The 12828-nt window shown below is 43.6% G+C and overlaps 1 protein-coding gene across 1 annotated transcript in view; it reads left to right on the top strand.

Annotated features, from left to right (window-relative positions):
* PLCH2 (phospholipase C eta 2) overlaps positions 1-12828 on the top strand; it is a 699861-nt gene that overhangs the window by 462543 nt on the left and 224490 nt on the right. The window contains exon 3 of the mRNA XM_066606850.1: positions 5301-5447. Coding sequence (XP_066462947.1) covers positions 5301-5447 — 147 coding nt within the window. The remainder of the gene's footprint in view (positions 1-5300; positions 5448-12828) is intronic.

Below are 12828 nucleotides of genomic sequence, written 5' to 3' on the forward strand. Positions count from 1 at the left end.
GTAGGGGATAATTTTGTATTTAGTGGAGCTGCAAACTCTGGGACCCCATTGATTCTTCCACCTCTGTATTCATCACCAATATCATCTATTTCTATAGGATCACCACTCGTTCCACCAGTACCATCTCCGTCACCCACAGTATAGATCTCCCTTCACAGTAGAAATCCCTCATAGGGTATATCTCCTTTCGTGCACTCTTCATTGCTTATAGTATAAATCTCCCCTCATACGATGTCCCTCCACAGTATACATCCCCATAGTATATATCTCTCTCCTACAGTATATTCTCCCCCACAGTATACCCCCTCCCTCTTCAGTGCTCCAGAAAAAAAAATTAATAAAAAAACAAACAAAACTAGTCATTGGCTCTAAATTCCCCCCCCCCCCCCCCCCCAAATTCATCTACATAGATAGATTGTGTATGTGTGTGTGTATTTTATAATAAAGGAGATGGAAGGCTCAGTGCAGAAGCATTATAGGCCATGGACATTCCTCCCACCTATGGTTGGTTGATAACCCCTTTAATAGCTCCCATCTGCTGTGCCTTTAGATTACTGATCTAGTGAAGACACTTGCCAGTAAAAACCATTATAACTATCCCCCTGAGACATGGGAAGGGATCTGTGATCTTATATAGGGAGGTGTTTATACATAGCAGATTTTCTGCAGTGATTCTCTATCACAATCCGTCTTTGATTCAGATCTGCAGCAGACTTTCAACTGGAAGGGTGAAATCTGGTGTAGATCTGTACCAAAATTCGGCATGTGTGAACAGACCCTGATTTCCTAGAGATTCTCTATAGCTGAAAACATTTGCATCAAGATCTACACAGTTGAGAATTCTGGTGTAGATTCACAACAGAGTCCACCCCTCCAATTTGAATTCAATTACAGTAGAACCTCAACTAAGGTCATTAATCTGTTTGGAAGCAATAGACTTGAGTAGAAATCGATGTTAGTTGAGGACATTATTTCCATAGGAATTAATGTAAATCCAATTAATAGTTCTAGACGTTCCAAAAAACACCAAGCTCATGTAATAGAGAATAACTCTGGTCTTTAATACCAAAAACAATAACAATACTGAATTATTTGAGGGACCATCGCTGCCCTGACACATCGACTTTAGTTGAAAACCGCTTTACTTTAGAGCAATGCTACTGAAGGGTTTACTGTGTATATGTGTGTATGTATAATATATATATATGTGTGTGTGTGTGTGTGTGTGTGTGTGTGTGTGTGTATATGTATATATAATATATATATTACACTCCCACTCAGCCCTTAGAACAACACTGTGCTTTGTTTTCTACCTCAATGGTTGGTTAAATGTTGTCTTATCTTGCCACAGCTAGTAGCTCCATAATGAAAGTCTCTGCTGGCCCCCCTAAGAAACAACCTGCCTGTGACCCCCTCCATCCACCCAGGGGCCCTTCTCACATGCATGACATCTGCTTCATTCAGCCGTGGATCTTTAGGACCTCTGTTTCTGATATCGATGGGGGTCCTAGCAGTTTGATCCTCACCAATCAGTTATCGCCTATCCTTTGGTTGGGGAAAGCATTCTAACTAAGCACAACTCCTTTAACAGGAAAAGTTGAGCAACCTCTATGGCCCAATTCACTTCTGTGTAACTGGGAGATATCATGGCTTCCTATTGCTGTAAGGTTACACCTGTAATATCTAATTGTTGAACACTACAGCCAACATTTACTAAGACTGATTTATCTTATGCCATGCCAAGTAAGGTGCAGACACTAGTGTGTACAGAACAGTTTGGCACACGGCACAACCTTCCACAGATGTTCTTTAGCTGAGAAAAGGAGGATGAAAACTTTACTGATGAGTTGCCATAAAACGTATTTCGAGGTGGACAGCCTCTTCAGTCAGCTGGGGTGATGACAGCAGAGTGGTGTGGGCAGCTGACCTTGCTTAGGGCAAAAGTCCAGGCTCCATGATGGCATGTGGAAGAACCAGTCTGACGGATTCACTCCAGGTTAACTGAAGAGGAGGCTTTCTGCCTCCGAACACATTTTTATGCTGATTTTTATTTAGATTCATCAATAAAGACATTTTTACCCTCCACTTCTCTTGGAAAGTTGTACCATGTGTTTTATCTACACACTACTGTCTGCACACTAGTCCATGCCTACCACCAGTAACACACATCTGTGGCTGGCAGCACCTCCTTGAACCCACAGCCTTAAACTTATGTCTGCAGTCTAAGCCTTCACTTTGGGCACCTCCACAGGTTCACTCCACTTATTCTTTTCATGCTAAGAAGTAATAAAATGGTTGGAGTGATTTGCACCAAATTTATTAAAAAGCACACAGCTCTTAATAAACTGGGAACTGTTTGCTTTAATTGCCTGTAGGAATGCTGAAAAAAGTTGACTTGCACCAAAATATAATGTTATCCACTATTCAAAAGAGAGGTGATAACTTGCTGATTGGTGGGCATCTCACTGAAGAGACCCCCACCAATCTCAAGAACAGGAGTCCTCTGTTCTCCTCACTGGGGGACTACTAATCCCAGAATACTGAGGAGGAGACTGAATCAAGCGCTAACCAAGCAAGTGCATCAGCGCTCCATTCACTTTCAGTAGGACTGCACAGATAGCAGAGCAGCACCAGCTTTGGATATTTCCTTCAGACCCATTAAAATAAATGGCGCACTGACTGCGCATGCTTGGCTAGTGCTCCCTTCAGAATAAGGTCACTGCATGGAGAGAAGTGACCGCCGTAGTGACAGGAGAGCGGGACACGGGAGCCTCGTTCTCCAGATAGGCGGGGGTTTCCAATGATGAGGACCAACCCCCCCCCCCCACCACCACCACCACCACCGATCAGCACGTTATCCCGGTCCTGTGGATAGGGCATAACTTGCTATTCCGGTACAACCCCTTTGAGCTCCAACCTCCTACAGCCTGTTCAGTAACGCTATAATAAATGTATATCTCTCACATATGCCAGCGCTCGCTCCTTTGTTTTGTAACTTGCTGTCAAGTTGACGGCACGCTGCACAGATGGAGTGCGCCCACCATTGTGAGGAGCTTTCATGTCTAATGAATTTAAAACTTTGCAGCATAATGAATATCCTCCTTGATCTGGTTGGGGGTGAAATACATCTATAATTCTGCGCTTCCCTACTGAGTCCATGAAGCCAAGCTGCTGTTTAGCGGAGTTAAGAGCATCTCCCATTTAGAGCAACGCCGCGTTGGCTTCCGTACGGGAAGCTTTCAGCCAAGAGCTGAACACTGTGATTCTTTTGCGACCTACTGAGGTTCTGGCACATGAAGCGGCTGTGTTTTCAAACATCTGAACGCATCGAGGAGATTAAAGCAGTCAAGTGAAACTGGCATAAATTTACATCTTGTTGAAGTTTTTTTTATTTACCTAGTTTTGTAGATCAATTAAACCCAAACTGGAGGAAAGACTGAGCTGTGTGCTTAATATTCTCTATGGTCAGGTAGGGGTTAATGCTATGAATTGTTGACTTTTTAATAATGGCTGTATAATGCTGCAGCATAGATTTGCCTGGATTAGTTATTACAATAGGTTACTGCATAGTGCCTCTTAGAGATGAGCGAGCCTACTCAGTAACTGCTTCTCCTTTTAATGATTAATCAGTCCTTGTGGAATTCCACTTTTTCTTCTTTTTTTTTTTTTGGGTGTCTTGTTGTGTCTGATCCGTATTTTTTTGTTTGTTTGGTTTTTTTTTTTCATTTAATGCTGAAAATGGTAATTGCATTCATTTTTGGCCCCGCATATCAATACTCTACAGTATAGGCATTTTCAGGGCATGTACAGAGGATGGGGGGCTGAGACAAATTAAAATGGGGTCTATCATTGTACTCTGCCACACTCGTGCCACCCAGGGCCGTAACTATAGGGTATGCAGGGTATGCGGGTGTACCCGGGCCCAGGAGCCTTAGGGGACCCATAAGGCCTCTCCTCTCCATATAGGGAGCCCAGTACTATGAATAAAGCATTATAGTTGGGGGCCCTGTTACAGGTTTTGCATTGGGGCCCAGAAGCTTCAAGTTACGCCTCTGGTGCCACCCTTTTACCCAAGAAAACTTGTATCATATCTGCTGGTCTAATTGCAGTTCTTTGCTGGTCCCAATCTTTCTGAAGACCCACTCTTAGATCATAAACTGGAATTTATAAGCTGTGTGACCTGCCTCTATTGTAAGTGGTGCCAGAGAGAAGTGAAAACTAGAGATGCAGCCTGCAGGGTTAAATACTGGTGAAAAATGCAGGAACCGGTTATAAATGGCTGTTAATAGTGTTATACATTATGTATACATGGTAGTTTATTCTGGAAAGTCACCTGAAAGTGCAAATACGTTGTAAGGCCTCATGCACACTGCAGAACTATGGTGGTACATAGTGATCTACAGCGCTGTAGTAGTGTCTGTATGGCTTCTGTGTGCATTAGCCCTTGTCTGAATATACTAGATCAGGGGTGCACAACATGCAGTCCATAATGCCATTCTGTAAGGCCCCAATCGTCTGCATGTGTGGCTGCTCACATGTAGTTTCCATGTCAGAGTGAAGAGGAGAAGCACATAGCAGGACAACAGTAACAGACAAGTACTAAGGGAGCACTGTAGTTATGTCTAGGTCCGTCCCCTATATGTTAGAAAGGTGTCCCCCATTCTCCCAATAGGTGGATTTACTTTGATTTTATTATAGCATATATGCATAGACGTCTCAGATGGGAATACCCTTGTGGCCCTTGGGAGTGGTTCAGTATGGTAATTTGGCCTTCGAACAAGAAAGAATTGTGCTCTGTGCTAGATCAATGTTTAACTACAGTTGCCAAATGCCAAGTACAGGTCATATTTTCAGGGTTTCCTTAGTTTTGCGCAGTAGTTATTGTGAGAGCATCAGGACTTGTCATGTGTTCTCTTTTGTGTAACCCTGAATTATGACCTAATGGGGGTATATGAGGACTAGAGTTTTTAAGGCTGAGTTTTCACTCTGTGGTAACTGCATGGGGTTGAAACTTTGCACATCTATAGTTGCTGCCCAATTTTGCTCGCCATACTGCCCATTTTACCAGCAAAATCTTCGGGCCATTGGCCTCCCTGGGTGGGCGGTATTTGGCCCCATGTGAGTACCCCAGAGTGAAACCCAACTTAATACTGTAATTTTAACATGATGGATTAAACTAATTAAGATTTCATTAAGAGCGGTAATTGAAATCCTTTGACTTGCTGTCTTCACTAGTCACTCGCTACAGTAAATGTATCTCTGCATCTTGTAACGTGGTGTTTCTGCTTTGTCTTTTGCAGTGGAAAGATGTATGAGTTCTATGCAAGCCGGTACTCAGATGATCAAACTGCGCGGTAGCTCCAAAGGGTTGGTGCGATTCTACTATCTGGATGAACACAAATCCTGCATACGGTGGAGACCTTCAAGGAAGAATGAAAAAGCCAAGAGTAAGAGTACATTCATGTGTTCTTCTAGTCTAAATGTCAAACGACTGAAATCCTTTTTACGTTTGATATTTTCATTAAAAGTTCAGTCACAAATTTAACCTGCCAACTCTCTGCAAAAACTTCTTCACGGATGTTGTGGAGTCTGACTGTAAGTTATGCCGCAGCTATTAGGTTCTATTGAATCTAATAGCGCAATATTCATGCTGCGTAACTTTACAGCGTGAAAGAAACCGCGGCATATTCTAATTACCATGAATAAACGCGCGAACGGCTTCCATTCAATGGAAACTGGCCGTCACGCGATACTTCTGCTGTGAGCACAGTGGAAGTATTGCGTAATTACGCGTCATCCCCCACTGCCGGCGTGTCATGTGCTGTACTGCGCATGCGCGCCGGATGGGATTCAAGCTGCGGATCTGGCGAGGTGAGTATAGGGGCTTTGGGGGGGGGGGAGTGGGCGTGACTGACTCCACTGTGATATTCCACTGGCGGAGTCCGTCACGGACATGGCCATGAGGCCATAAGAAGAGCATGTACCAGAAAGCGTAGTCAAAGTTACAACAATGGTCAAGGAAAAAACTTACTTGGAAGGAGGGGGATATGATCAACACAGAAGCCCCCTCCTGGTGATGGTGAAGAACCTTATTGTATCTGGATGTTAAATGGAGACACATGGAACTCTGGCCATAGTAGTAGTTTTTACCTTATTATTTAATCATTAGAAACAGCAAAGTAACAGACAATGATAATGGCGAAGTGTTTCTATGCACACAGACCCCTTCATCAAGCCATGACTGTCTCTTGTGGAAATTCTGCAGATTTTGATGCAGATTATCCGCAGTGGAAAATCCTGCAGCATTTCTGCTACATGTGAGCATACACTTAAAGTGCTCCTGTCAGCACTTTTTGAGAACCATAACAGTTTATGCTGCTCAAAGGTAAGAAAACGGGAAGCCCAGGGAGAGAATATAAGAGGGAATGTTTGGGGACTATGTTTACTGCTGGTATGTTAGGAGGTTCTTTTACTCTTAGGAAACGAGTGAGCGGAGGAGGATCAGAGGGTCACAGTGTGTGGGTGCTCCTCCCATCGGTTCCTGTGTTCTCTGGTTGGGATCTGGCCAAGGACCAGTTTGAGATAGGCAGCCATCGTTTTAGGACTCAGACTTGGGGTTTGCAGTTGTTGTCTGGCCCTTATAGGACACCAGTGTAATCCGGCCTATGGGTATTTGCAGTGTCCGAGGTGCGGGCCCACAGCCGAGGATACAGCTGGGTAGATTGGGGCCTTGTCATGGGGCTCTGCTATCTCCTCCCCTGGGGGGTAGCACGGAACCTGACCAAATTACTGCTAGGGGAGTTTCACAGGGAAAACCCAATCCACGGTTTACCTTAGAGTCCTCTTTGTCATTCGTGACACCACCATTTCGTCCTCTGCAGTGAATCCAGACGTTGAAATAAACTAGTCCACACACAGGGATAACTTTCTGAGCAAAACCAGGAACGGTCGGTAGTGCTAGTTTATGTGAATAAACAGTCAACAGTTCACAAAGTTTACGTCAGCCAGCAGGACACTGGTGCAAACACAATATAGATGTGACGGAGGATTTACAGGATGGTAGACGAATCCACAGTCCCAGTTATCTGTGAGGTTCTGCTCCTGGCAACTCTCCTTACTTTCCCTCCAGCTCTCTACTGGTCCACACTCACTGTTAGTTGTTACACTCAGCGCTGCCTGGCAGTTCCTCTCGCTCTCTCTCTGTTCTCCATTTTAGTGCTGAGAAGGCCTGGGTGATTTGCTCCCAGGGCAGACAATAGGCCATCACTCAGCCCCTTCCGTCTTGGGGATCCTGGTAGAATGAGGCACAGTCTCTCTTGCTCACTAAAAGTCTCTCTTTTCCAAAGACTCCAACTCAAACTTTGGCAAAACCAGCTCTCTCCCTTGCAAGAAGAAGACTACTCTACTCTCTCACTACACATTGCAAAACACATATATATCACACGATCACGTGACACACAAGATACGTTCTTCCAGACATAACCCAGACGTTATCGCGCTCAGTGCTGCTGAGGTGCAATACACATCAAATGAACAGATATTGGAGACACCAACAATACAATGACATGAGAGAAAGACATGCATACTTATGGAGGGGCCCAGTTAACTCTGGGCCACTACACATTGGCTGCCTGGTTCCTGTATCGCAAGTAGAGAAGTGCTATCACTCCCAGCTAGACAGAAGCCATTTTGCCTGTTCATGCTGGCATTTCCCAAATAGCCCCCCTGGTGGATCGGGACCTACCCCAACCTTCTTCTTGGTCGACCCCTTCAGTATGTTTTATACTCGCCCAGTCACCCGTTCTTGGCTGTGTCTTGCCAGCTTGGTGCCCGCGCACAGTGACTTTTTCCAGACTGCTTTGTACTTGTACTCTCCCATAGAGATGGAAAGAGAGCATACATGTACAGAGCCATCTGAAAAGACTCCCATAATGTGCACATGCCAAGTTCTCAGGGACAACGGTGCAGATATGGGGGAGCGGGTAAGTATGTAACACCCCTCACCGGACTCCCCGTTCCCTCACCTTTTGAACATCATAATGCAGTTTATGCTGCTCATAAGTGATAGCCGAGGCCCTTTAAGTTGCTCCGGTATCTGGTATTTTCAGTTTTATACTTCTACAGAATATCAGTCATAATAAACCTGAAATCTGCAGGACAATCAGATGCACAATCCGCCGTGATTTTACTTTTTCCTAAGTGTTTATTATGTAAATTGTGAAACTCGAGCGTCAAGTGTTTGATGAAGAGCTAGAAAATGAGGACCGTATTCCTTCTATTAACAACCATTGTACACATCTTGTCAGAGCCGCCTGTGAATCACCCAGATAACGGCCGCTTGTCCGCTCAGTGATTCATGGTTCAGCATGCATGAAGTTATTTATACGGGAAGCTGTGTGCCCGGTAAACATGTCGTCATGTAATGATGCTGTAGGTCCTGACCGGTCTATGGGGGGCAAGAGCTGCCCCTGTATGTTTAATAGGCTATATAATGGCGGAGGGAGAATTTCCAAGCACAAGTTTGCATACAAAATAGAACCTATTCTGGTTACTGGACAATGTATACACCACCATGGCAGCCAATATTCACATTTCGCACCTATCGTGCCAGTCCCATCCTCCCTTCAATCCACAGATTTCCCATATAAATAAAAATACTGTTCTGTGAAAAGCTGACTGCCATACGCCTTGATAAGTTTGCTGCATCTATCACACCTTTATGGCATATTTTCTGGAAATGCCATAAACGTCCAAATCGTACAATAAAGGGAAACTGTTGCTTTTCTAAAGCACCATAAACTAACTTATGGCACTGTTGGGCAAGGTGACAAGGAGCCTTCCTAGCTCCCACTGCAAAAGTTGATGCACCAGATGAAAATGTGACTCTTTTCAGAGTCCTGTGCGCCCACACTCCAATACAAGTCAATGGGAGAGCGCGTGCACAAGACTCCGAAAAGAGTCACATTTTTGTCCAGCACACAGACTTCATTGGTGGGCACCAAGTGAACCATTAAACGGACAAGTATAAAAAAATATATATACAACACCTGGCTCCTTGTCAGCTTGCCCAACAGTACCATAAGTTAGTTCATGATGCTTCGGGCAGGTGACAGGTTCCCTTTAAGTGCTTTTTCAGCACAAGTATTTATGTATGCCCTTATTAGAACCCTGCCAATACCTGAAATTATAGAACAAGAATAAAGTTTTACATAGGTTGACAGGTAGGAGACTTGGTGCAGATTCTTTATAGCGAATCCATGGAAGACTTGACCTCATTAAATTGAAAGGGTGAAAATCGCTGTGGATCTGCATCAAATCTGTACCCAATGATCCCCATTAAAATCTGCCACATGTGAAGCTCCCTTATGCCAAGTTCACATGGCAGGGATATTCCATCGGGACTTGGCACTGCAGACCCTTCCCAGCAGACTTTTCCCCATGTGAATACAGCCTAACAATGTTCACATGGCAAAATCTGCTGCAGAATTCTCCACTTTGATTCCGTCTGCAAAACCGTGGCAGAAATCCATGGTTATTCTGCTGCAAACCCGCATGTGGATTTAGCCCTGTCAGGCTATGTACACACGGGGCAGATTCTCCACCCGGACTCTCCACACAGAAAATCAGCGGCATTTACAACAGCAATGGAATGAAGGAGTTTTTAAAAATCTCATTGAATTGCTGTGGAATTTAACCTGCGGTGCGGAATTGAAATCTATAGCAGCATGTCTATTTTAGTAGCTTATTTGTGGTGCCGATTGCACTACTTCAAATGAGCGGAGAATTCTGCAAATTCAGTGTCAAAAAATGCACCAAGTGGTGTGGATTTTGCGCTGCCTTTCTGCTTCGGAATGATTACTGGAGACACTGTAGCAAATTCTGTCCTGTGTACTAAATGGGAAAAATCCACATACAGAAGTCCGACATGTCACTTCTTGATGGCAATCTGTGTGGAAACGCAGCAGAATTCCGCATGTGGATTTTGCTCATTGACAGGTCTGTATATGCGGATTCCACCATGAACATGGTCCATGGTCCTATATAGTGTACTACCATTTCTGGTAGTAGGCTGCCATGTTGCCGAGGAATGCTCCACTTTGTGGATTCACCAGCATGACATATACCGCAGTACTGGCTCTAGCCAGCAGATAGCACTATTGTATAATGGCAGAAAGACAAAGCCCTCTAGCAACACTGAATCCAAAATTGGATTGCAAAGGGTTAAAATGGAGGCAAATATTTTTTGTACTATAGGGCCGCTTTCACATGACCGTATGCGTTTTTACTGTCGCCCATACGCACCATAAAATCGCATGAATGGAGAATTGCAAAGATCGAGTCCCGAACTTTAGCCGCGCATTTTCTGCCGTTCACACGGGTGGCTGCTGCGTGTCGGCAAACAAATACGCTGCAGCGTGGAAATCGGATCGATCAGCAGAAATCATCGGAATGACTGCTAATGCTTAAATAGAGCCAGCTGTCTTATTTTCCCAGCGTTGAATGCTGAGTAACTCCCTCCCCATCCCTTTTTTCCGCTTGCTTAGAACTTTCTGCGTATCTTTGGATGCGACCTATATGATCCAAGCGTTTTTTGTTTTTCTTTACGTGTCCAAAAATGGTTCATCTGAATGAATACATTGGAATCCAGTGGTTTCAGATGGTTCACATTTTTATTTTTTTTCTCTTTTTGATGCAGCTAAATAGCTGCGTATATACGGTCTAAGTGAATAAGGCCTCAAGCTGTAAAGCCATCAGGGCCAGGGGCTTTGCCTTGTTTGAGGCATTCAATTGCCCAATCCACGTCTTCTATTATGCCAGAATTTTAAGTTGGCCTGGGCTGCTCTAGATAGATCGGGTAGATGAAGTTGGGGCAGAAAATTGTGTGAGACTGAAGAAGTTCATGGCCCCGTATAGAGTTTCTGATGGGCTATGCAATTTTCCAATAATACTATTAAGGTTGGAGGAGCGATGACCTGGCTGGACCTATATATTTTTTGTATAGTATTTAATGTTTGGCGCCCTCGTTGTGAGCCGGAAGTAGGTATTGCTTATTTGCCAGATGAAAGTAGATTGTTTCCAGGCTATTGCTTTCTCCATTTTACGTGTCAACATATCATTCAGTTCTAATCTAGGGTCTCCTCTTGAGGAAATGGTGAAGGGTGATGGAATTTAAGATAACTAAGCTAGAACTTGCTTATATACAAGTCTGCTGGTGCACATGTTCTTTCCCTCTTAAATTGCGATGCAGAAAAGACCTTTTGGATCGTCGGCCTACACATCAAGAAACAAATATTTCCTCTAGCTTCAGGGGAAATTGGGCAGAAATATTCCTCTAACTTCTCCTGAATAGTGGTGACAACTTCAGGGTTAGTGAGGTATTATGAGGCCAATAATGTAGGATATTCGTGCGAGGATTAAACATAATTTTAGACAAAACAGGATCATGGTCTGTCAGGCACATGTACCATGTGATTCGAAAAGGGACATTAAGGGGAGGGAAACTGAGTTGGTGAAAATCCAGTTTAGTTTGGAATGATGCCTATGAGCTGCGGAATAGGTGTAACCCTTAGTTCAAGGGTTAAATTCCCTCCTAAGTATCAGTCAGTGTAAGTATATGAATGAGTTATTAATCTAGTATCGGTGTGGTGAGGGTATGACATATTGAAAGAAAAAAAAATTAATGGGAGAGTCATTTAAGGCACAGATATATACTAGACAAGACCAATCATTGTAGAGCTCTTCTAAGAGAGAATTAAATGATGTCCCTGGTTATCGGTTATGGTTCTTGCTACATTAAAAGGAAGAGAACTACTGATATCCCTCTACTCTTAGGGACGATCATGGAAGGATGGGGAGACTGAGACACGAGTTAAAAAATTTAGGATATGAATCAGGTGGAAGAAAAAAAAAAAGTGATTCTTGGCTACAGATAATCAGCTTATGTCGCTCATAATCCATAAAAGCCTTCCTTCGTTTGTTCGGAGAGTTAAATCCTCGAATATTATGACTTGGCACCCTACACATATAAAAAGGGCGCTAGGCATGCGTTGAATATTAGAGACAAATTAAAGATTACAAAGGAGACAGCTGAGCGTATATAGCTGATAAGAGAGATACCAGAGATGAATCGAAACCCTATCGACAAAATCAGTATCTCGTATAAACAAGTAAAACCAGAAAACCGGACCCAGTAAGAATTAATTTAATGAAAAACATAATATCAAAGGTGTGAAAGTGACCTACAGTATAGATCAACCAGATTCTCATGTAGCAGTCAGGCAGCATGGTACCAATCAGTGGTGGTGACCAGAATGAATAATAGAATAGATAGAAAATTACAGGTAGCTAGGAAATAGACACACAAAGAGAAAAGATACTACGGCGCAGAATGCCAACCGCTAGGTCCGTGAACTTTTTTCGAATATAGGTCAACTATACACTCTTGTTGGTGATCAACTAGCAAAATTATACATGAACAGGTAGAAACAAACCCCTCAAAATAAGTGTGGTAAAACTACTTAGAAAACACTAAAGTTGGGCCTCTATGGACAACATAAGTAACTGAAACTATGCAGGGGTAGTCTTATAGACAGAGGGGTCGCACTTATCCTTTCTGCTGACACTACACAGAGGTCTGAGGGATGAAGACGTGATGTCTCTGGTGAAGAGTCTCCCAAATTCTAGTCGGACATTTTGGGAGAGAAGCTGCAGTTCATGATGTAGATGGCATGTCCAGTGCGATATTGGCTGATCTCAAGATCTCTTGACCTTCGGACATTGTGCAGAGGGTGTAATCTTGGCCTTCAGTCTCTGAAGCGAAAGCAGAAA

This window comes from Eleutherodactylus coqui, chromosome 6 (assembly GCF_035609145.1).
Source record: "Eleutherodactylus coqui strain aEleCoq1 chromosome 6, aEleCoq1.hap1, whole genome shotgun sequence".
In the NCBI taxonomy this organism is placed as follows: domain Eukaryota; kingdom Metazoa; phylum Chordata; class Amphibia; order Anura; family Eleutherodactylidae; genus Eleutherodactylus; species Eleutherodactylus coqui.